At 43.9% G+C, this 25,273-nt stretch overlaps 1 protein-coding gene across 1 annotated transcript in view; it reads right to left on the bottom strand.

The window, feature by feature from the left end:
* Fhl2 (four and a half LIM domains 2) overlaps positions 1–21,949 on the bottom strand; it is a 42,244-nt gene extending 20,295 nt beyond the window's left edge. Inside the window, exons 1-2 of the mRNA XM_032901030.1 lie at positions 21,457–21,949; positions 8,976–9,155 (exon numbers count right to left, since the gene is read on the bottom strand). Of these exons, the coding sequence (XP_032756921.1) occupies positions 8,976–9,131 (156 nt within the window). The 5' untranslated portion in view covers positions 9,132–9,155; positions 21,457–21,949. The remainder of the gene's footprint in view (positions 1–8,975; positions 9,156–21,456) is intronic.
* Positions 21,950–25,273: the final 3,324 nt, after the last annotated feature.

A 25,273-nucleotide genomic window follows, 5' to 3' on the forward strand; every position in this document is an offset into this window, starting at 1 on the left:
TCCAGCCCCCATGTCTCAGTGATGGAGTGTCCCAGGAGATGAAGTGAGATAAGGACCACCTAACCCGGAATTCCCTAATGTGCTTTAAATCGGTCCTGCAAACTTACTTGGTTGTCTCTCTATCTTGGTAACGGGAGACCCCAGCATGCTGGACTTGTGCAGAATAAAACACTCTTTGCTTTTACATACTATTTGAGCATAGGGTATTGTTCTTCAGCGAATTGTGGACCCTTGCAAAATGCTTTCTCTGAAGTTAAATGTCAACCTCTGACTTTATGCCTGAATTTGGTGGGCGGAAAAGAAAACTCCCACCATACAGGGTTGTGCCACCATTGCTGGCAAGTTCTGGAGGTGGGAGTGTGGATGGGGATCAGACTGGCCCTTCCCCCATTCCCGCTAGAAGTGATGACGGGCTTCCTAGCTCAACATCAGAGTATGTGGGATGTGCAGGCAGTAGGAGGGCCTCGTGCATGTCACATAACTAGTGCTATTATGGGCTGGGTACCCCTGAGATCCCAGAAGCAGGAGACTCAACAGTTAAGCTCAGGGGCCCAAGAGCCAGGCTAGTTTTATACCCTCCATCCTCCATCTAACCAGCTGCATGGCTGAGGGCAAGCACTAGGCCTCTCAGCCTCAGACTTCTTACTGAACAACCAGAAGGAAGGTGCCTGCTACTGGCTGAAACAGTAGACGCACGCAAAGCGCTGGCAGCAGCTTCTGCTACATAGAAATGGTCCAGTGAATGCCAACTCAGTCAATCTCGAAAGCGATGGCCTGAAGATGTCACTCACTGACACTAAATTTCCATGCGGAGATGGTAATGGAAATCAGAATTTCTTTCTTTCTTGTGTCTTCTTGGGGTTTTTATTGTTTGTTTGTGTTTTAGCTTACTGGAGAGACCAAGTCTCAAACTCAGCACCCTCTTTCCTAGACTCCCATGAGCTAGGGTTCCAAGCAAGAGCTACCACACCCTATTAAAAAATGTTAACATCTCAAAAGGTCCACAGTAAGAATTCCAGCACTCGGGCTGGAGAGATGGCTCAGCCGTTAAAGGCTAGGCTCACAACCAAAAACATAAGAATTCCAGCACTCTAATTTTGTAGAGTGCTTTTAAACTTCCCTTGGTTGTTATAATCTAACAATGTGTTTCTAAACTCTACTTGCCTATTTTGAACCATACAATAACCCCGTGAGACAAAGGTTTATGCTTATGCATGAATAGATTTGACCCAAGGATGCAAAACCCCAGGCATCCCCCCAAACCCTATCCCTAAATCTCCACTTTTACTGATTGAACAAACCAAACTGTGCTTCCATATTCTCTTTTTTAAAGGTGGCACATCATTGTCTACCCTTTCCAAATCACTCCCAACGTGCTCACCCAGCCTGGGCTCGCTATAGCACCTGTACACCTCCATCTGCTCGGCCGCACACAGAGAACACATCTCACCTGTCCTGTGAAAGTCTGCCAGCGCCCTGGCCAACACAGAGCCTCTGCGCTTCTTTAAAGCCACACCTCACTGATGAGGTCACTGGGCAATTCCTGGGGCTCTCAGGCTGTGTTCTTTAGGAGTCTGAGGTCACTTGATACTGTCTCAACTTCAACCTAGTCTCCCAGCTTACGGTGCTAATCAGGAAGTGGGCAAAGGGCCGTGTGAGAAGATGTGACTGAGATTGCAGGGCACAGAGAGGCTTCCAGGCCCATTTGGTTTCAGTGTTTTGAGTTTTAGTCCCAGGATTTCCCAGGGCTCAGAGAGACAGTTCAAAAAAAAAATACCACTCAAAAATTAATAGGCCAAAGCTGACCGATGCTTGACACTACCTGCCAAATATTTATTATAAAGGTCCGGTGCCAAGTGATCTTTCTATTCCTTAGATTCACAGCTCCAAACAGAAGTTTGGTGTTCACGATTAGCTCCATGCCAATGTTGACTAGTTCGTTTGCTTTTCTCCAATGTTTTGTACAAATGGCTCTGACATGTATAGATTCTGAATCCTTGGATTCAATCAACCACAGACAAAAAAAAATTAAAATTTCATCTGTGTTGAACATTCATACCTTGGAAGGCTAATATTCCCTAAATAGTACAACCCAATTCTTTATATCGTATCGTACTGCAGTGAGTATCACAAGTAATCTAGAGACAGTTTACAGAATATTGGAGGCTGTGTGTGGTTACATGTAAATGCTGTACTACTCTGTATAAGAGACTTGATCCCTTTCAAAGAGATTTTACACCCACAATCTCTTCCAGATACTGAGGAGGACCATAATACATTATGAGCATTGACAACATTTAGAGGCTAAGGGGCAGGGTTGCTTGAACTGGCTTAGCATACATAAAGCCTTATGCTCACCCCAGCACTGGAAAGAGAAAGAAAGAAAGAAAGAAAGAAAGAAAGAAAGAAAGAAAGAAAGAAAGAAAGAAAGAAAGAAGAAAGAAAGAGAGAGAGAGAAAGAAAGAGACAGAGAGACAGAGATAGAGACAGAGATAGAGACAGAGAGAGACAGAGAGACAGAGAGACAGAGAGACAGAGAGACAGAGAGACAGAGAGACAGAGGTAGAAACAGAAGTTTTCTATAGAGATTGGAAAAAGAAGGGGAAAGATAGTTTATATTTCCCACAAAAACAAAAACAAAACCACTAAGGCTAATCTTGAGCTCACAGAAAGGTCATAAACTGCAGTAAAATGTGATCCACACGGGAGAACAGCACAAACACTTCACTTCAGACGACAGCGTTCACTTTGAGAACATCCCTATCTAGGACACGCTTGTTGTTCCCCTCCAATTGTGCCCTCGTTAGGACTTCAGCTGAGCCCTGGGAGAGTCTGATCTGAAGGGAGCCCCGTGCCCCTGTAGCTGGCTATAGCACGAGGCAGCAGGGTCCTTAGTGCAGCCAGTCGCCTTCCCACATCTCCTCCTCCACCCAGGCTAGGCGATGTTTGACTGTCATTTCCGCAAACTAACTGCTTCTTGAGCAGACTGATTTCAGAGTGTGAGAGGATCCGTCACACCCAGCATGCTGCAAAGGTGTTCTCTACTACAGGCTGGTCCTGTTTCCACTCCGTTCTTTCAGACCCTCGCAAATGAAGTCTGGAGGAATGGACAGCGGGAGAAAGAATGGCTGTCCCACACTGTCCTAGAGAAAAAAACTTCCCTCACACTGTCCCAGAGAAGAAATCTTCCCTCACACTGTCAGTTTCCCTGACAGTTCTGTGAGATAAGCAACATCGTTTGACAGACACGGAAATGGAGACTCAGAGGTGACAGGGCTGGCGCCTGTCACACGGCTTGTTGAAGATGGAACCAGGTGTGTAAGCCTAGGTAGATTTGCTTCAGGGTCCTGCCTTGAGCATACCACTGCAGGATGACGTCTGGCGCTTCTTAACCAGAGAGTTCTTTTCTTTATGGAACCCAGTCAGCCAGCTTTATTCCTCACTCCGAAGGCCCTGAATTATTGTTTCCTTTAGATAAAGTGGTTTTTTTTTAAAAAAAAAACTGTCCAAGTAAACCCAATACTCACCCTTTACTACAGTTTTAACTTCCATGTTTTCAGGTACCTATAGCCAACCATAACACTAGATTATTAGCGGAAAGTTCCAGAAATAAACAATTCTTAAGTTCAAAGTTGCAACATGTTCTGAGGAGCATGACAAAATCTCAAGGAATCCCACTTTGTCCCAGATGGGATATGAATCATTCTTTTGTATATGCAGCTATCTGCAGCGGACTTGTTATCATGCTGACTGTAGGGTGTCCTGCTGCTCATATAAATCACGACAACTTCGGGTGTCCGCCAGGAACCTTGGAGTGAAACCTAGGACAAGCAGAACTTTTGCACCCATGATATCTGTGCTCATTTCAAAGTCTGTGGACAGAGTTTACATGGAAAAATCTATAAAGGTAGTTCACTCATTAAGAACAGAGAAATCAGGCCAAAAGATGGCCCCTCTGTAGAGAAGCTTGTATACAGATCTGCATCCTGTAAGTCAGAACTCTCAGGAACTCCCGGGAGAACTCCCAGGAGAGTTATTCTCTAACATCTATACAAATACACAATAACTCACATCTGTCTATAGTCACACACACACATGCAATTAATTAATAATATTAATAAATGGCATCCTAATTTGAAGAGCACTAACTTGATACATTTTAAAATTTTTATTGTTGTTATAATTTTGTAGACAGGGTTTTACTAGGTAACCTTGGCTGGCCTAGGACTTGCTTTGTAAACTGGAATAGCTTTGATCTCCCAGAAATCCACCTGCCTTTGCCTCTGGAGTATTGATATTAAAAGCATGAGCCACCACACCCAACACTAGATCTCATATTTTTGAAAGAGGGAAAAAAAAAGACTTGAAAGTCAGCCCAAATACTAAGCATCGAGTTTGCAAAAGGGAGGACGAATGGAGTAGTATGCTCGCCAGAGAAGGGTCCAGAAAGGCTGCAGAAATGGCCTGTATCATGTCAGCAGGATTAACGGCTTTTTCTAACAATTCCCTACTCTAATGGTGCTCAAGAACTTTCTAAAACAGGATAGGGATCTAGATCTTCCCTGGGTATGTAAGAACTAGAGTCTTATCTTAGGGTTCACACATTAATCACCAAACAAGAACCTCCTAGATCTTCTGTTAAAAACCTTCCAATATTAAGTGAGAAAATATATTCTGGTGGGAAGGATTTGTACCAATTCCACCACCACTTCACTGTGTCCCGCTTGAGTGACTAGTAAAGCCCATGTATGCGCTCCTGCTCCTGAATCAACCACCTGGATCACGACTGCTGCCATCGCTCACTTTCGGTGGAATAGAGGTAATGCATGAGTAAGGGATTTGATGGCTACAAGTTAGGAAGTTTGATACAATCATCTACTCCCTGTTTATTCCAACCCTGCCCTGGGGACTTCCTCTTGAGTTTCCACAGGCTCATGGAATTAAACTCTATTGAGAAGCTCACTCTTTCAGTGAGTGGCATACCATGGTGGATAGGGACAAGGGACACAATGAGTCTGCCTCAGTAACATCAGGAAGCTGGACAGGAACCATACAACCATTCCAGCACCATATCATTGTCATCAGACAGGATCCAAGAGAAGGACAAGGCCAAACATCTGTTATTCACAGGACTGACCATTGAGAGTCCTTATCTGACCTGAAGACCATGGCCAAGGCTTTTTTTCAGGAGGGCAAGGAGCATGGGTTGTTGGTTAGGAACTTTCTGAGTCTTTCTCTACTACTTTCTAGTGCCAATTCTCAGTAAGACCTTCAGCTCTTCTAAGCATCAGTGGCTTCTACATAGATGGGATCAGAACGTCCTTATCTATGGGCGGCCTAGAAGTTCTTAGATTGTGCAACAGAGTAATTTTCAACTCTCAGGCCCAAGCAACTTGACAGCAGGTGCTAAGTCTTAAATTTAGTCTTAGCTGCCAGCCTTCTTCTGCAGGTATCTTTTCTTTTCTATGACTGTTGGCTTCGCGGCCCCCTCTCAGGGTCTACTGGTACATGGCAGACTGCCTAGCATCAGGACTTATCTTGCAAAGACGTGGACTAGTGGGTCTGTTCAGTCTGAGGCCCTTTGTTAAAGTTATTAATTTTCAAATGCATAGTTCTCTGTGGGCAGTCTATTTTTCTTGATTTTTTTTTGCCAGCATCTACTGGTATCTAAGAAAAATTAAAAAGGATGTATAGTATTGGAGGATGATAAAATGATGTTTGTTTTGTCACTCCTCAGTTATTTCACTGGTGGTCAGAATCCATGATCTTCTCTTGGGTATCATGGTATTTCGAGGAGCAGAATGGAGAAGAGGAGGATGTCTACGTGGCTGCCCCGGGACAAACAAATAAATGTATGTAAACTAGGTACAGCAACGGGTTGGCAAGACTCACCTCTCTCATTTAAAATTTAGTCACTACTTCGAAAATTAGTCTAACTCACGGAGGCATGAGTATATCTTAAAATTTTACAGATAAGTGTGTCTTCCAGAGAGCTGAGCACAGTGTACGGTAGCTGGACTGCTGTAACAAGACCGAGCGGCCAGCAGCTCAGTTAAGCACCTCACCTTTCTGTTATAATTTTTGGCTTTACTTCCAGAAGTAACAGAATTTTTTTTTTTTTTTTTTTTGTCACTGCTTCCCCCTCAAACTCAACTACACGACTGCATTTGCCAGTCATGAAAACCACGGCAAACAGCATAAGTGCTCTACTGCAAAGGTCTCACTTCAACCCAATATCTCTTTGCTCCCACATGAGGAAAATCACAGAGCAGGACCCACGCCCACTGAGCTCAAGTTGCTGATGTGGGTTGAAAAGTTCAGTGCGCTAGCTTCTGACCCCTTCAGCAGTCTTGTTGACTTTGGCCCCTGTAGAGAGTCTTGTTTATTTGTGCATTAAATGCCTCTGGAAGGAAGACTGGCTTTTAGGGTCTTTCCATTAAATAATTCCGGAGAATGATAAGTGACTTATGTCTTGTTTTTACTTCAGTCATCAGTCAGGGATGACTAGTCCCAGATATGCACATTTTTTTCCCTTTAAACTGGAGTTCTTCCTCAGAACGATATGTAGACCTCTTTCCAACTTAACTATTTCTTACCTGGATAAAATTTTTTATAAAATATTTCTTGTCTCTGTCTAGGAGTTTGTCTTCCACATGGATGTTTTTACTCGTATTTTCTCCATGAAGATGAACAGAGAGGTTAGGCTTCTGAGAAGCGTGAGTTACAGAAAGCATTACATAAAGAACGGGAAAAGGAATTGGAGAGAAGACAGACGCATGGGGCTTACAATATCACAGCTGCCATTCAGTGTGAGGACTTTGTGTGAGAACACTAATCATAATAACCCCACTCAGCAGATCCCCAATTTCCCATTTCACAGATGTGGACAGGAACACAGAGGGGTCAAGTAACGGTTGGAGATCGCGTTGCTTATGAGACACCTAAACAGAAAGCAGTGAGACTGGCAGCTGAGCTCTTCTGCTTGGCCCATCGTACTAGTAGAGAGGTTGCTATCGTTTGGTCTCAGGTTTCCTCCGCAGTCCTGTGTGGTTTATATCCCAGCCAGGAGCCACTGAGAGGCAGTAGAACCTTCAGAAGGCAGAGAGGCCCTTTAAAAGGGGGATTATGACCCCCTGGCTCCTGCCTCTCTCACACTTTGTTTCTCAGATCACACAGTAGGAGGTTTTCCCTTGTGCACCAATCACTACGATTGACTTGGTACAGTCCCCAATAAAAGTGATGTGTCCATCCAATCACGGAGGGAACCCTCGAAAGCCGAGAGCCTAAATAACTCTTCTCTTTGTAAACTAATGATCTATGCCACCACGATGAAAAGCTAACATGGAAACTAAGAACACTGACCACCTGGAACACGACCTATACCAGCAAAAAAGTAGAGAAAGGAGGAAATTCTCGATGGATCAAGTCAACTGTTTGCTTATTGTAGCCAACCCTCTGAACACTTTACATTTGCCTGACACAACTGCTAAGTTTCCTCTAACACTCTGTACAGCGTTCCAGTTCTGAAGCTAAAGCTACCTGACTGCAGGTTGGTTTTGAGTGACCCAGATCCACATTTTTCATTTCTGCCCAGGCAAGCTTCTCTCTGCAGACAGAAATTCTTCCTCGATGCTTAGATACCTAGCAACAGAAGTTATTGCCACACCTACTTGACTACTCCCTTCTAGGAGACAGACAACAAAAGAATGAGTAAAGAGAATGCATCGGACAAGGCAGAACGTTCCTACAGCACACGGAGCCTGACACAGTCAGAAGTTACATATTGATATTTTAGTCATGGAAGAGAGTGGTGAAAATCCCAGAGGAATACAAAGTGCTGATAGCCGAAATTACACAGTACAAGGACAATGTCATGAATTTCCTTTGAGTCTAGAAGCTGGGAATTCCCTAGGGACTCCAAAGAAGCTCCATTTTTTAATCAATTCTGTGGCTGTGGGGTGATCTAGGAGTGCATTTGCTGGTAAAGATAACAAGAATCTTGCATGAGCCCTACTATAGTTGGGGTCTGAGATGTGCCCCCAAAGGTTAAGGTCTTGGTATCAAGCTTGGAACTGCTAAGAGGTAGAAACTTCAGGAGGGATAGCCTGGGGCGTGTCCACTAGAATGTGTCCTTGAGGGGACTACTGGGTCCTTAGCCCTATCCTATCCCAGTTGCTTTCTTTACTACCATAACAGGAGAGGCTTTCTCTGTCATATGCTCCTGCCATGGTGTGCTGCCCAAAGGTGACAGAGCCAACCACCCAAGAATTGGAAAATCTCACATTTTGAGACAAAGTAAACTTTCCTTAGAAGTTGTTTGTCTGTGGTCAGGTTGAAGGAAAGCTAACTAAGACAGACCCTGCCCTGTGTGACAGTTTAGGCTATGTGTGATCTTCCATCACTGGTCATTTAGCAGGGATGAAGAGGTTTCTGTCAACCATGCTATGCCATGTATGGGAAGCTGTTGATTCCTTCAATGTATAATTGAAATACAAACCCCATTCTTCTACCCAAAGGGAAAAGAGCCCATTGTATCCCAAGGACTTTGCTGCTTTTCTGGCTCCATTTATCTAGGGGGCTGACTAGATAATGCTTATATACATTCGCTCATCAAATATTGACTAGGCAACACCTGTTCCCTGTTAGTCACCAAGAGGCAAACAGAAGGGGCAAGAGAGTGCCGCCCTGAGAAGGTTTTACCATTGCCCGGAAGGGTGGGGTTAGATAAGAGCCCCAGTAACCAGAACAGGGACTGTGGACTTAGGACACCAAGCACATAGCTTGGCGAGGCACTTGTCTAATGGGCAGTGACTGGGTCATGGAAAGAGCAGCTCTACCCTGCCTGGTAAGAGATTTAAGGCCACCAAAGGGGGCTTTCGAGACACAGCATACTGGTAGATAAGGACCAGGAAGCTGAGAAGTAGCTGGGTTTTCGGAAGGCCAAGGGAAGTTGTTAAGGGTCAGCAGGCAGCTACCTTGCAGTCACAGCCAATGGGTGTTCCACACTCCTCACAGGTGTTGGCATAGAGCTCCTCGAAGCAGGCCACGCAGTGCGGGTTCTCCTCCTTTAGAATGTACTTCTTGCCATACAGAGACTCATTGCAGTGGTGGCAGTCAAAGCGTTCAGTCATGCTGACACCTGTCTTTACAGCAACCTGTGAAAAAAGAAGAGAAAGCCCACACATGAACCCAGGGACACTTCAGATGCCAACTATGAAGGCAGTGGCTTGGACAGACTTTCAATGCTCAAAATGTTCAGTGGAACTCTTTTAAGCTGGGGAGGTTTTGTGTTCGAATGTACTCCATTCATTACATCAGTCCGTATGAGACCATATGAGAATTCAGATTCCAGAAAAAGGCAGCAGAGCCTCCATTCTACCTTAGTTGTGTGTAGGCTTCCAACGCATGACCCTGCTTCATCTCTCTGCCCTCAAGTTAGAGAGGCAAGCACAGAAGCAATACGTCTATTTCTATAAAAAGAATTTCCATGGACTCTCCTTTGTGATTCATAAGTTTGAAAAGGAAGAAAGCACAGTGGCACAGGGGAAAGATATCTGACAGGAAAATCTGTAGTCAGAGGCCAGGAGAGTATTGACCTTGGCCTGAATCTGCACTGGGAAGCACAATCTACACGAGAGACTGCCAACTTCCTTTAGGGAGCATTTCTCTTGCATGGAACGCTCTCTTCTATACTTCAGCTCTCTGGATATCCAGAGAGCAGGATAAGGAGAAAGGCTTGCTTCCAAGAACAGGGATTAGCACATGGTTGGGAATGCAGTGACTAGTCAAGGACTTTCCGGAAGACACCTCAAGCTTTGCAAAGCAGGGGGACAAGAATGTGTCTCCATGCCAGGCATATTACATTTTTCCAGGATGAGTATGCAGTGTGGAGAGAAAAGGATGTTCTGTGGGGTAGAAGAAAGGAAATGACTGATTTGCACCTTCCCACCTTAAACCATCATCCCTCAAAATCATTTTAGGACTATTTTGGATGCAAGGAGCCCACTCTTGTATCCTGGCGTGAAAAAAAAGGCGCATTAAATTTTAGACTTGATTTCTTTTTCCAGGAGATTTTTCTTAATTGGCAATAACTGACGTGTTAAACGTGCAAAGTTGTATCGATCAATGACAGGCACCAGCGAGCAGTGTGACTAAACAATATTTCAAACTCTAAGCAAACAACTCAGTTTCCAATCATTTCAAGTCACTCAAGGGTGAACTCCCAGAGTTTGGCTCTCTGATGCAAATAAAATGTTGCTGTCTGGTTTATGATTACATTAAATTTGATAGTAGTTGTTAATTTGATGCCTTATATACACGAGGTTGCAATGACTATAAGCTTTTGTTACTGGTTCACGTCTGTGTTTATAGAATGATTTGCTTCCAAGAGCACAAAACACGCAGCTGGACACATGTGGCAAGACCCTTCCTCTAAATCGCTCTTCCTGGAGTTAAAGAAAACACTGTCTGGACATTCCTGTGATATCACCCTAAGATGAGGCTCTTGAGCACTGGAACCATTATTCTGAAACACGATGTATGAATAGCTGTTTGGCTTAAGCGATCTGGGTCTGTAGCAGCTCTGCTGGCAGACAATTGCATGCTTTCCTGTAAGTCTTCAGTCATTGGCCTTGAACATGGATGCTCACTTATTTCATCCCAGGGTCGGGGAGGGGGTGTCAGCCTTCAAACATATATATTTTTCCATTTATAGTTGCCATTCAGCAGTGGGGTGAGGTCACTTCCTATTCTGTCACACAAACAGAGGGACAATGGGGAGTGAACTAACTGTGAAATCGGGGATCTTGAAAACTGGGGGAAAAAAAAATCCCCGGATCATCTAGAACAACTACCTCATTTTATGAATGGAAAAACCGTAATTCAAATATGTCTGTGGGAAAAAAAGGAGTCTCATGGGCTCTCCCAGAGCCACCTAACTGAGTAACACCCATCTTAAGTGGAAAGGTGGTTCCTGGTTTGGATAAGCACCAGCCTTTCCATGGAAAGGAGGTTATCTTGCAAGCTCTGCGGCTATCTGCATAAATGCTCTGTCTGTATCTGACAAGAGGGAGGGGCACCTGCTTCTTCCTCCAGCCATTTTCCATCTCCTCTGAATCTATAGGTCAAGTACCGAGAGAAAAAGAAATCTAAGGGTGTAACAACAAACAGCCTTGCACATCTGTTTAGAGTATAAAGTCATCCAGTGCCAAATACCACCATCATGGACCCCAGGTCCCCAGCCAGAAGGACCAGCTGCATCTGCTCTAGAGGGTTTGGCCCAGTTCCACGGAGTTCCTTCTCATGATGGTGGAATTCATCCTGCCTTGTCTCTTATATTTTCTAAGAGGTCACTCCTGTTTTCTGCCCCAATCAACTAGAGAAAGGCATAAAATGAACAAATTAGGAACCATCGTCATTAGTTAGAAACAGCAAGACATACACTAGTGATGCCCTCTGTTAAAGAATTAATTTTTAAAGACATACAAAATAATAGATTTCTCTTTAGCTTTTTAAAATTACATACGTGTCATATTTATTTCACTGATATAGTAATTATTCTTGAGAATATAATAAATACTAAAAAAAGAAAAATAAACACTCATAACAGGAAACAATAGCAGTAAGTAAATAAAGGCCTATTTTTTCCTAACAATTCATTTGGATCATTTTTCAAAATGAAATATACATTTTTACATGATGATCTTATTACTTAAGAGTCTTACTATGTGAGGCCCTATTTTGTGTTGTGGAGATATTTTCCAGAGGTTCTCAGTGCTTGGGACAGACATGTACCTTCCATAAAGCATCTTTCTATTTTTCTCTGATAACTGCCAAGAAGTTGGCTTTCCCCCAGTTGGAAAAAGTAAAGAATAGAAGGGGAAAGGAAGAAAACCCCAGAATTTGGAGTTTGAGACCATCGTTACTTTAGACATGCTTTAATGTGTCCCTCCTCACTGCCGAGATGTATAGATTAGAGTCTAGAAAACAGAAGTCAATTGCTCAGGAGTTCCTTTTGTTTCTTTGCTGGAACAAAAAGCAACTTTCAGGGGAGAGGATTTGTTTGACTCATGGTTCAAGGGGACCCAGTCCATCATGGAGGGGATGCATGCTAGCTGGAACTAGCTGGACACACACACACACACACACACACACACACACACACACACACAGAGAGAGAGAGAGAGAGAGAGAGAGAGAGAGAGAGACATAAAACTTTAATCTCTGCCTTCAGTGACTCACTTCTTACAAGGCTCCGTCTCCTAATGGTTTTGTAACCTTCCCAAATAGTTGGGGACCAAATACCCGCATACTGGCACCTATGGAGGTCATTTGGTAAGGAGCATGGAGGTGCTAAATAACTTCCTGAATTTCAGACTTGGTGGGGTTGAAGGCTGAAGCCAGTGTCTTCCCTCCCAGGTACCACCATCCATCACTGTTTACTTAGAAAAAAAAATCTTTGTATTTTTCTCTTTTAGTTTTAGTATACACATTCACTGTATGTGGAGTTTTCATAAATCTATAAATCAACTGCATTTATATGGAGCTGTGCTGAATGGAATTTTATACAGGGATGCATGTACTGATGTGCAAGCATCTCGATAGTATGTATAGCGGGAGTCGTGTGGGTAAAGACCCAAGAGCAGCAATGCCAGGCCATATGGTAGATCAACTTTTTTTTTTTTTTTGAGGACCCTCTGTACTAATTTGCATATTAGCTGGACTAGTTGAAATTCATGCCATCAATGCATAAGTGCCCCCGCCACCCCCCTTGTCTACATTCTCGCCAGCATCTGCTGTTAGTTGTTTGGTTTTGTTTTCTTAGTGACTGCCATTGTGACTGGAGTAAGATGGATTATCAATGCAGCTTTGATTTGTGTTTTCCTGGACGGAGGCTGAATGTCTTTGTGTGCTTATTGGGTATTTGTGTTTCATACTTTAAGGGCTACCCACTTTACTAGTCTTCTTGCTGACTGGATTGTTTGATTTCTCATTGTTTAGATGTTTAAGTTCTTTTTAATATTCCAGGCATTAATCCTCGGTCAGATGTACGTCTGCCTAAGATTCTTATCCCGTTGTGTAGGCTCTTTGCTTGGGATTGACTGTTTCCTTTGCTGTGCAGAAGCTTTTCAATCTCATGAGGGTCTACTTGTCAGCTGCTGTTTTTCTCTTCTGAGTGGCTAGAGTTTTCTTCAGAAAATATTTACCTATGCCTGTATCTTAAAGCGTTTTCTTCAACAGTTTCTGCTCTTACATTAAGATCTTTGATCCAATAATGTTTATTTATGATATTTTCATGTATGTGTGTCATTATGCCTTGCTCATATTTGACATTCATCACTTTCCCTTGCCCTGGTCCCTTTACTTCCCCCAAATAGTAGTCTCCCTATGGTGCTGTGCGTGTGCGTGTGCATGCATGTGTGTCTGCATAATGATAATATTAAACCCAGAGATTGTCCAACCTTCCCGTTTCGAGAAAACCTCCCATTTCCGAAAGAAAACATGCAATGTCTTTAAGTCTCCTAGAGTCAACAGTCCCCAAGGCAATGAATGCAAGAACTTAGAGCTTGCCTCACTGTCACAAGTAACTTTAAACCCATTCATCTTTTTTATTTTTATGTAAAAGGCCAAGCATACAGATGCACATGCTTACTGCTGAGTTAGATTTGCAGTAAAACCTTTTAGAAAAGGTTTAGAGTCCCAGAAAAACCTTTTAGAAAAGCTTCATATTTAAAGTTACACACTTACCTTAAGCCACCTTCTATGAGACTGACCATTATCTGCTTTGTTAACAAGGTACCTATGTCATGCTTAATGAGGAAATACATCCATAGTGTTATACTAGGAATTTCCTATAAATCTGCATTTTTTAAATCCTACAAAAATACCTAGCCAGTTGTTCTCTCATTCATTCAAAAATAATTGAGTAAGCTGGAATTATGTAATGGAGGACAGATAAAGGATTGGAGACACAAAGATGAGGCGGTTAGAGAGGAGAGCTTTTATATCAACTTCCAGAATGCCAGCCAAGCTAGGAGCTCAATGGAGATCTACAAATTTTAGCAAGAGTAACCTCCACTGAGAAGAGTGGTCAGGTCATGCTGCAGGGAAGGGCATAGAAGGCCATGCCATGGGATAGGAAACACGGCCGGACAAACACCCCAGAAAAATGGGAGATAGGCAGATGGGGTGGGGAAGGGGGGGTTGAGTCAAAAACATAGTCAAGGATCAAGGAAGAGGAATTGTGTGCCAGTTCACGGGCTCAGTATACTCCCCCCCCCCCGTAGGCAGTGAGATATTACACACATCCCCAAATCAGCACAGCACTAAGTAGAGAACATTTACTGCACAGAGGAGACTTTACCATGTAAAACTGGGGGAGACGAATGGGATGGATGCCTCCTAAGAATAACATCATACTATCAGAATCTAGTTTTGGTTGTTTTGCCTTCCCCTCCTCTGTCCCCACCCAGTGTTAAGACACAAAACCCAGGGACTTGCACAGATCAGCTAAAGGCTGCCTTCTACATTCCAGTGCTGACTAGTCTCTCCAAAAATACAATCATGGGAGTGTGCTGGTTTGAGGAAGAATGTTCCCTTTAGGCTCATATATTTGAATGCTTAATTACTAGGGGGTGGAATTCTTTGAAAGGATTAGAAGGATTAGGAGGTGTAGCCTTGTTCAAGGAAGTATGTCACTGGGGGTGTTAGGCTTTGAGGTTTCAAAAGTTCATGCCAGGCCCAGTCTCTCTCTGTCTTCTTTTTCAGCCTGTGGATCAGGATGGAGAACTCTCAGCTATGCCTCCAGCATCAGATCTGCATGCACGCCACCATGCTCACTGCCATGATATTAACTGACGAAACCTCTAAAACTGTAATCAAGTCTTCGATTAAATGCTTTTTCAAGTAAGAGTTGCCTTGGCTGTGGTGTCTTTTCACAGCATTAGAATGGAGATCAAGACCAGGAGTTTCTCACTCAACTGTGGAGAAATCCATTTGCCTTTCTGAACTCTTCCCTCTCCTACCTGGTTATATATAATTCCTGCCTATTACCTGTGGCATAGGAATGCTGAGAGGATTAAGTAAGAGCAGGCAGGGAAGACACCTGAATGTGAGGTGTGACTGCTGACTTGTTATTTCACTGATTTAAATTTAAATTATAGGGTACCGAAGTTCTCAACCTTCCCAGGATTAAGTCATCCTCTGATGTCATCCCCCTCCAGCCGTGAGCAGCCAGGAAACTTCAAGAAGCTGGATTTTTGGACTCGGACTGGAGGCCAGACTCAGCTACCTGCACTGGGAGAAGCTTGGAGTCTGCACTGAGGACATGACATGGATTGCTTTATTGAAAATAAAGGTTCAGAGGTCAATGGAGCAAGGACGCCTAGGGCTCACCTACTATAAAAATGATAAAAGCCTGTGGAAGTCTAAATACAGTTCTGTTTATGGATTTCCAGACGGGACAGTGTCCGGGCTACAGAAAGACAAGAGAAACTTGAAAAGCAGGGAGAAGGAAGAATAAGTGAGAGTAAGGAGCCACAGATGGAGAGAGCGATGGAGAGAAAGAAGAAGGATGAGAGGCGTAAGAGCAGCCAGGGAGCTCTTCTGATTTTCCGTCTAAATGATGACGATTTCTTGAGAATTCAAGGCACAGTAGCTGACATGGTAGAAAACTTTTTGGGGGACCTAGTGGCCCAGACCTTTGAGTTTTAGGTCCAACTCTGTTAAACAAGGTGGACACAAGGCTGAGAAAGAGTCCACAGCTTTCTCAGTGGTTTCATCCATTGATTAACCAAACCTCCAGGGACCCAGATCCCTTAGCCAAATCCCAAAAGATGTCAACCATGTTTCCTGTTTGTAAACCTTACTGCTTATGACTCCTTCCATGTAGCCCTATCTAAGGAGAAATCTGTGACCCTTCCAGATACCTTCCTACCACACAGAAGCAGCTACAGTTAGCTAGTTTGGGACAAAGTGGATAATCCTTCCTTCCTTCCTTCCTTCCTTCCTTCCTTCCTTCCTTCCTTCCTTTATTCATTAATGACAGGGTCTTGCTGCATAGCCCTGACTGGCCTTAAACATCCATTCCTCATGCCCGTGACTCTAGAGAGTTAGGAATTCAGGCACCAGCCACAAGACCTGGCTGTTATGCTGATCTTTAAATTGTTACTGCAGATTTAGGAAGAAAATTCCAATGTTAAGAAGTAACTCAGAACAATGTTCTAACAAAATGTAAGAAGTTGGTCCCCTGGATATGGGTTCTTTGTTAAGAATACGGTGTGAAAGCACTGTGCTTTCATGAGCCATACATCATATGACTGCCTGTGTCTATCAACCACATAGCACTGGGCAGGGAGCAGTATATGTCACAGAGACATCTCCGGCAGGGAACTAATATAGGCCCTTTGTGAATAAGTGTAGAACGAATGAAGAAATGAATAGATGGGAAAATGAATTAAAAAAAAAAACTTAGTAGAGTACAAGAGAGTTTGCTCAGTGGTTAAGAGCACTTTCTATAAAGAATTAGAGGGGGGGCAGTAAGGAGGGATGGATGGGGGAATACCTGTATGGGGGAGGGGGAGGGGATGGGGGCTTATGGACAGGAAACTGGGAAGGGGACTAACATTTGAAATGTAAGTAAAGAAATATATCTAATAAAAAAATTTTTTAAAAAGGACTTAGATGTGTCTCCCAGCACCCATAGAGATCTCACAACCATATGTAATTCCAGTCTCAGGAGATCCGATGCTCTCTCTGACCTTCTTGGACACCAGGCACACATCAGTGTACAAATATACACATGGGTAAAATCCTCACAGACATAAAATAAATAAGTCTAAAAAGAATCTGGTAGAAATGTGGGCAAAGGTCAAGAGTGAAAAGGTGGAACATTTCATGTGTACAATCTATCCAAAAGTAATTGTGTTTGGCATCTGATGCTGTTTAAATCTCTGAAATAACAGATCCAGGTGTTTTTTTCTTTCTCTTCAACGCTATTTTCACCCCCTCCTTCCAGATAATTTGCTCCTTCCACAGGAGGGAGAACGTTCCTATTGTGTTTGGACTCTGAATCCAGCTAACACACAGCTGCACAGTTCAGGATACAGGCTGACTAGGTCAAGAAGCAAAAAGCCAGCCAAGAGACACTCCCAGGCCCTGAGAAAAATGTACAGATCCAGACATGGACCGCAGAGATCAGCAAAATCCCCTGGTGGGTGTTGTGTTTGTAATCGATGATACTCCACCCAAGCCCAGAGGCACCTGGTCAGAGAGTGTCTGTACTGTGGTTTGATTTGTCTTCCCCTAGGTCTCAACACAGATGGGAGCCTCATCAAGCCAAATTAGTTTAAATAGAGAATCCAGTGAAAGCGATGAATATCAGCTCAAATGATAGCACTGTGCTTAAAAATAGAGCGACCTACCTAGAACTCACTTGAGCGCAACCTCTGTATATTTGGATTGCAAATGCTTTTGAGTTAATAAGATGTTCACTTAATGATGTTCACTTAATGGTTCCTTTAACGAGCCCTCTCAGGATCGTGCATCTGAGGGCAGAGGTCAAGGTGAGGTATCCTGTTCTATATACACTAGCAACTTTTAAAAACTAAAAAATTAAAACCAGTCCTGGCTTGTGCTCATGGATTTTAAGAAATTTTGTGGGAGGAAGAAAAGGCAAAATGCCGTCTTCTGAACGATCCTTGGATTATTCAATAAAGAAAGCTAATAAATGTCAACTTTCTGATCTAAAGCCCACAGATACAAGGATAGCTATACATTTTATTTTTATGTGCTTCGGGCTTCTTCCTTTCTTTAAAAAAAAAATGGTTATTTTATTTATTTACATTTCAAATGTTGTCCCCCTTCCTGGTTTCCCCTCTGCAAACCCCCTATCCCACACCCCTTCCCCTGCTTCCATGAGGGTTCTCCCCCACACCCCACCCACCACTCCTGCCTCACCACCCTTGCATCCCCCTGTACTGGGGCATCAAACCTTTACAGGACCGAGGGTTTCCCCTACTTGAGACATCTTAATCCAGCCAAAAGAACGTGCTGAGTAACTAAAAGTAACGCGCTCGTGCCATGCTAGTCACTGGGAAAGCTGAGATCAAGAGCACTCTCTAAAGAGCCCCAGTCTGGTTCTATCTCCAAGCCTTCTTTAAGATCCGGTCACAACAGCTCTTCTCAAAACATGTTAGCTCTGTCTCCCCAAGATCAACCTGGTGAATGAAGCCCGAAAGGACCGGCTGTTTCAGGTTCGTAAGTCTTACACTTGATGGAGGGAGAGTGCACCAGATGGCTCAACCACGGCTTTCTAGGGTACGAGCAGGCAGGTGATTGATATCAGCCTCCACACCCACGGAATGAAAGCCATGTATTCTCTCCCAGCAGGCTCCTTCTCTCTCCAGAGTACAAATCACCGGCAGGTTGGTCTTCGCTTGCCTGGCCTCCATGAATCCCAGCCCCACCGTCTTACACAGACATCCACTGGCCTTTTCCTTTAGCCTCCCCCACTCCAGGAACAACTGCCCTCTTCCTTTTCATGGCAGCCCTTCTCTCTTGTGGTTCTGCCTCAGTGTTCCACAGCAGTACCCTCCCAATCAAGGCTAGCACACCTCCTTCCACTCATTCACTGATTGCATAACTCAACGGGCTCCAAAGGTCTTGTCAAGCACAGGTCTGAATACTCTTTGACTGACAGTCTGGGTATACGACAAGTTATAGTTGCTGGCTCCAAGAACACTTTTCAGCATCCTAAACTCTCAGCTCTGCATTCAGGTGGGTTTACTTAACTTATAGTTCTGTAGATTCAAGGACCTCACAGAGGAGGTAGAGGAAGAGAGGTCCAAAGGAAGCAGAGGCTGAGATACATGGAGGAACCCCAGTTCCTCCCAAGGAGGAGCCTTCTGCTGACTAGAGTTCCCCTCTTAAGATTTATTTCTTATGTGTGGTATGTATCTGTATGAGCTTGTAGGTGTCCACTGAATCCAGAAGATGTAAGATCTCTAGAAGCAGAAGTTACAGGGAATTTTGAGTTGTGAGCCAACTCAGACCCTCGGTAATTATTCTTAACAGCTGAACCATCTCTCTAGCCCCTAGACTCCACTTTTCAAAGGCCCTACCTCCCAACACTTACACAAGGATAACTAAACTTCCAACACGTGAGTCTTGGAGGAAAAAATCATATCCAGATCACAGCTGGTTACAGATGGGGCAGGTCCTGAGGTGTGGTTTCAATCAGAAGGATGACATTGGCAAATATGTTTGACAATACGTTCACCAGGGAGTAGAACTCTTTGAAAGGATTAGAGGAATTAGGAGGTATGGTCTTGTTGGGGGCTGGAGCTTTGAGGTTTTAAAGCCTACGTCAGGCCAAATTCTCCCTGTGGATCACAATGTAGAACTTCCAGCTACTTCTCCAGCACCATGACTCCTGTGTGCCACCATGTTCCCTGCCATGATGACAATAGACTAAGTCTTCAAAACTGTAAGCAAGCCCTGAAGTAAACGCTTTCTTTGATAAGAGTTGGCTTGGTCAATACATTGACTTTGACAAGGTGTGTCAGGTTAGGTAACCAGTTCTCAGTGCAGAACAGGGGTAGAATCCAGGCTTCTTGGCCTTCTGAGTTGTGTTTGTTTAGTTAGTTGGGTTTGTTTTTTGTTTATTCATTTATTTTTTTTAATATCCTGCTGGGCATTTCTGTCTGCAGTTGAGCTATCACTCAGTATTGAAGCAGTTTAACAATCTTGGGTCAAAACATGTGGTCTAGGGCTCAACAGAATATTCTCTCAATGCATCCTAGTAGAGAATAGAAGTCAGAACTCAGATATCAAGCTATCTGGAGGCAGTTCTCAGGGCCACAATCTACAGGCTGGGAAACTTTGGACATTAAATTATTTCGATTTTTCTATTTAAGTTTCTTTCTCTGTGAACAGGAGGCTTTAAAATCTACACATGGTGCTTATACTATGCAGTAGTTATCTAGTTCTCTGGGAGGAAACTGAGGCCCCGATAGACTTGGCTCTGCTCCAAGTACATCTGCCAGCTAAGACTTCTATACCCATCCCTATCGTGCCTGGGAGGCTGGGCTGCAAGGAGGCAGAAGGAAAAGAAGCCACAACAGGGGCCCCCAACGCTGCATACTGTTCTGTTAAAAAACTAGGAGAGCACTGAATCTGAAAAAAGAATGAGGGAAAGAATGATTTAAATCTTGTTTTGTTTTTCATTTTTTATTAAACTTTAGTTGGGTTGGGAATTCTAAAACTTAATGCAAATTGGTTTCTATGGTGGTGGGGCTTCGACGGAGAGGTTCTAGATCACCGTAGCTGCAGGATGTGGTAGGTTACTCCTGCAATTGCAACACGTTGGAGGCTGAGGCAGGATAGGCACCAGTTTGAAGCTACCTGGGGTGTCACAGTAAATTCCAGGCTTTCCTGGCTACAGAATGAAGCTTTATCTCAAACAACAACAACAAAACAATCCCCCACACACAAGCCACACCCACAAACACCCTTTCTCTATTGCATTACTGTGAAATTTACACATAAGCAAAGTAGCACCCCAACATGAGACACATTTAGAGCAGCGTTTCGAAGGCAACCTTGTGACTATAAGTCCAAATTGTAGTTAATTACTTCCCGAAATATGTGTAAGAAAGTTGGCTTTACCGAAGACAGCTGTATATTTCATAAAATGCTTGCTTTGTTGAGTTCCAGAGACGCAATTTAAGATTATCAAGCAAATATGGCCATTTAAATCAGAAAAAGCATTTCAAGACTTTCTTTCTGTAAGACTGAACTCTTATCAGAATTCTTTTCATCCTAAAGAAGTTGTTTTTCTTTTTTAACCCTAGGGCTCAGGTTTTAATTTGGGGGATTAGTCAAGGTGTGTGGTCACAGGCAAACTCCCACTTCTTCTCAAGGGAAATGCTTGGCCTTCCACGTGCTGACCAGCCTGTCACCTCCCTTCCATAGACTTCAGGAACCAGTTCCACTTCACCTCTGGGGGCTGACCTGTGGGCAGTTCATCGTTTCCCACCACCTGGCAGTGATCCACCTTTACAGGGCCGCCACCTTCCCTCCGGACACCAACAGTCCCTTCCCCACCATTTCCAAATTCGGCTCTCCTGTGCTCAAGTCCTCCAACACGCATGATTTTGGTCCTCTCTGCCCCGCATCCGTTCTTCCTAGGGATGTCTCCCAGTAGATCAACCCGCGGGTCCTGAGATCTCCCCTCAAGCCTTTCCTTCAGCCTCTGCCACATTTCCGATCCACCTTCTCCCCTTTCCCTCCTGACTCCCTCCGCTTCATCTCGGGTCCTCATCCTGGGTATCCTCTGCCCAGCTACGCTCTCCTCTCTCCCTGACCTGTCCTTTCCGTTTGGGGTCCCCATCCCGGGTGTCCTCTGCAAATAGGGCTCTCCTCCCGCCAGGATCTGTCCTCTCCGTTTCGGGACCCTACCCTGATGCGGTCTGCACAGCTCTGCTCCGGTCTCCTGGGTCTCCGCCCCGCGGTCCGGGTGCGCTGGCCACTGGTGTCTCTCCACGCGTCCTAGAGCAGCTGTCTGGTGGTGATCCTCGTGTTCCAAGCAGGGCTGTGGCCTGGGCGGCGGCAGGAGTACTCACACACGGTGAGGCCGGGGTCTAGGGGAACCCAGCGGACTGTGGACCGGTGGCGGCAGCGGCTCAGCGGGCGGAGTGCAGCCGGCGCTGCGCCCGCCCTCGAGAACCCACGCCGAGTCATTTGACCATATAAGGACACACGCGCCGGGGCGGCGGGCTGGGCGCGCTGGCCTGGAGAGCCGGGCGCGGCGGCGAGCGCCCCTCAGCAGCCGGTTGTCGTCTGTTCCCCCTGCTGACGTTACCACAGACCTTTTGTTTGACTTAACCTTCTTCCTTGCTTCCTGGTGTTTGGCTTACACTGTCAACCATCGTTGCGCCCTGGACTTGGCTCCCGGGATTGTTGCTAGGCAATGCAGAGAGCTGTAGCCACTGTCACCCAAGGGCGGAATGACACGGGACTACTAACACCAGGACCCTCCTCTGGGTTGCAGGGTCCCTGCCCGGTTGCAGCCTGGTGCAAGCATGGATGGATGGGTCATTTGCAGATTTGGGGGAAGGAACTATGTGTGTGTGGCACACACATTGGCACGGTAGTCTGCTGGGCCTTGCCTTGCAGACACCTTTCCATCAGGGAATGAACCAAACCAATGACCTAGAGAATCATTAATGAGCCTGTTCCACCAGGGAGCTCACTGAGAGAAGGTCCTATGCTCAACACTCAGGGCTTGAGAGCTGTTGGACATTCAGTGGCTCCCTCCTGGCACAAAGAAAACGCTGGTCTTAATGTGGCCTTCACACTGTAAGCCAAGGTCCTCTGCAGAGTTGGCCTTTAGTAGGGACACGAGACTGTGTTGTGAGGCATGTGGTATCCTCACGCCTAGGAAAGGCAGCATCTGCTCTTGAGCAAATGGGTCCACACCCGGACAGGGTGGAAGATGGGCATGTGGAGAGGCAACGAAGGCCGGGGTTGGTGATTTCTCAGGGTCACGAGGTGACAGTTTATCAAGGGATTCATTTGGGTGCAGAGTCTATGAAAGGATATAGTTTGTCATCACTAAAATGGTATGGCCTCAGTAAGAATGCAAAGTGGCTGGTCACATTGTCTTCTCAGTCAAGAAATAGCGAGCAAGGAGACCTGGAGCTCAGTTTTCTTTGCCCAGCTCTAGAGAAGTGCTGTCCACCTTGGGAGCCAGTCTTTCCTCCTCAGTTAAACATCTCAGGAACTACCGCAAAGATTCTTCTAGAGGTGAGTCTAAGCCCAGTCAAATAGATAGTGAAGAACTATCACAATGGTAGAAGTCGTGTGGGGTAGGCTTGTTATTTCCTCCATTCGAGGGGTGCTGAGGGCAACACCTTTTCCATTAAAGGCAGGAAGAACCGTGTGGTGTCTTTCTTCTGGATGATACTTCCTGATTGGTGTCACCAGAGGGTCTCCATGGTGGAACCTCAGAACTTGAGAGGCAAGGGAGTTAGGATAATTGTCCCGTTGTCAGCATTAGCTGTATCTGGCCTCTCCAGGGATCCTCGGCTCCTTTTGGTAAAGTTAGTTATCTCAGTTAAATGGTGAGGACTCTAGATGAGGTGGACATTTTCTATACCAGCTGAGATTGGCACTGATGTCTATGAGGTGGCAAGGCCATAAGAGTATCTTAAAAGATGGGAAATTCTTAACTCCTGTCACTCACTCAGGTGTCTCCCTGGAGTTAACACTTTCCTCAGAGGAGAGTGAGCAAGCTGGGGTTGGACACAGGAAATCCATTCCCCTCTTGTCCTCATCTTCCAACTGAGGGTTACCCTAGCTAAATTCCCACTAATGGTCAAGGCACACTCTATCTTAGATTCAAAATAAAGGGTACGTAGACAGACTAATAGTTCTGAGGCTACTAATGTTTACTTTCTGTATGTAAAAGCTAAAATTGCAAAATGGTCTAGGTCCTAGATGGTGAGTCTTAAACCTCAGCTTTAAAATTCAGGTTCAAAGAATAATAAAACGCTAATTCTGCATGTATCCTTTTTCTGTTTTGTTTTATTGTTTAAATTTTGTGAGTTATGCATTTGGTTTTATTCTTACTGACATTAGTTATGTAAATTTTCTTCTACTAACTACTACAGCTGTGCTACATTGATTATTATGCTGTCTTTTTTAAAAACGGATTTATTTATTTATTTTAGATGAGTACACTGTAGCTGTCTTGAGACACGCCAGAAGAGGGCATCAGATCCCATTACAGATGGTTGTGAGCCAACATGTAGTTGCTGGGAATTGAACTCAGGACCTCCTGGAAGTGATCTTAACCTCTGAGCCAACTCTCCAACCTCTTATTGATTTCTTAATTAAAAGATCTAGGATTTATTTTTGTATTTTCCTTTTGACATTAGAGAAATATGAAATACCTCAATGATCATATGGTCAGGAAAATCCAGTCTCTCAAAACAGACTTACCCGTATCTATAAAAATGCTGAGGAAGGGAGATAGAGGGAGAAGTCAAGGAACCAAAAACAAACAACAAACAATGAACCACAATTTATGTTTTGATTTTAATCACAGAACAAACAATTAAAAGAAAAAAATTTTCTGAACCAATCTGGGAAATCCTGGCATTGACAGAATATTTGATGAAATTAATAAGTTGGTTTATTTTGTATAAAATTACATATACATGATTTTTTTCTTTCCTTTTTAAACTGCCCGTACTTTTAAGAAACTTTCCCAAACTATTGAACAGCAGAGTAATATGTCAGAGTTAATTCGAGATAAATTGAGGCAGAGGAAGTAGATGGAGCCAAAATGTATAGGTAAAACAGTCTCACCTATGGATTTGATAGAAATTGAAACTTGATAGTGAATGTTTCAGAGATAGGATAGAAATTTCATCCTATCTCTCCTCTCCCTTGGCAATGTTTGAAAAAAACCTCACAATGAAAAATGTCTTTAAATTTAAAATACACATACCATTGGCCATTCCTAGGTTTTCCCCTTATGGGAACCTGTCTTGTGTGTACTTGTTCTTACGTAAAATGATAATTCACGTAAGACTAATCACTGCAGAACTGTTTGTAATAGCAAAATACGGGACTAGATCAAGTGTCCGCCAACAGGGGACTTGTTAAGCACAGCATGGTACGCTTTCAAATTATTTATGAGTGTAGCTGTTAAAAATGTGGTAAGTATATTTACTGATTCAGCATGATCTCCAAGACACAGCAACCAAGAAAAATAAAAGTGGAGAACATTCCCTAGATTGTAATCAATCATTTGTTTTTGTGAACAAGAAGAGAAACAGTAATATGTTCTTGTTTGTGACTAGGCCTGAAAAGCTGTGGGGCTGGGAGGCCGGAGGGAAAGGAGACTGTTTTTTATTGTGTGTAGTTTTATTTGTTTCCTGTGACATTCAAGGAACCCAAATGTGTTATCCATTAAAAATTTTAAATGTTTTAAAACTGAAAGTAGTGTATGTTCGCTGAAAAAAAAATAAGAAACTAATCACTTAAGAGAGAATTAAACAGAGTCAGAGAAGTTGTCTGGAAATAGGAAGGTTAGACAATTTCTAGGTTTAATATCATCTACACATTAAAAACTCAAAGAATAAAGTACTTAACAATAATATTTAGGAGACGTCTGGATGCATGAATAGACCAGTTACTGAAATTTGTAGCAACCTTTTTACTTACAATGAATTCTTGAACCATTTTGAATTGATGGTTTTGTATCACA

This window comes from Rattus rattus, chromosome 4, assembly GCF_011064425.1.
Source record: "Rattus rattus isolate New Zealand chromosome 4, Rrattus_CSIRO_v1, whole genome shotgun sequence".
Lineage (NCBI taxonomy): Eukaryota > Metazoa > Chordata > Mammalia > Rodentia > Muridae > Rattus > Rattus rattus.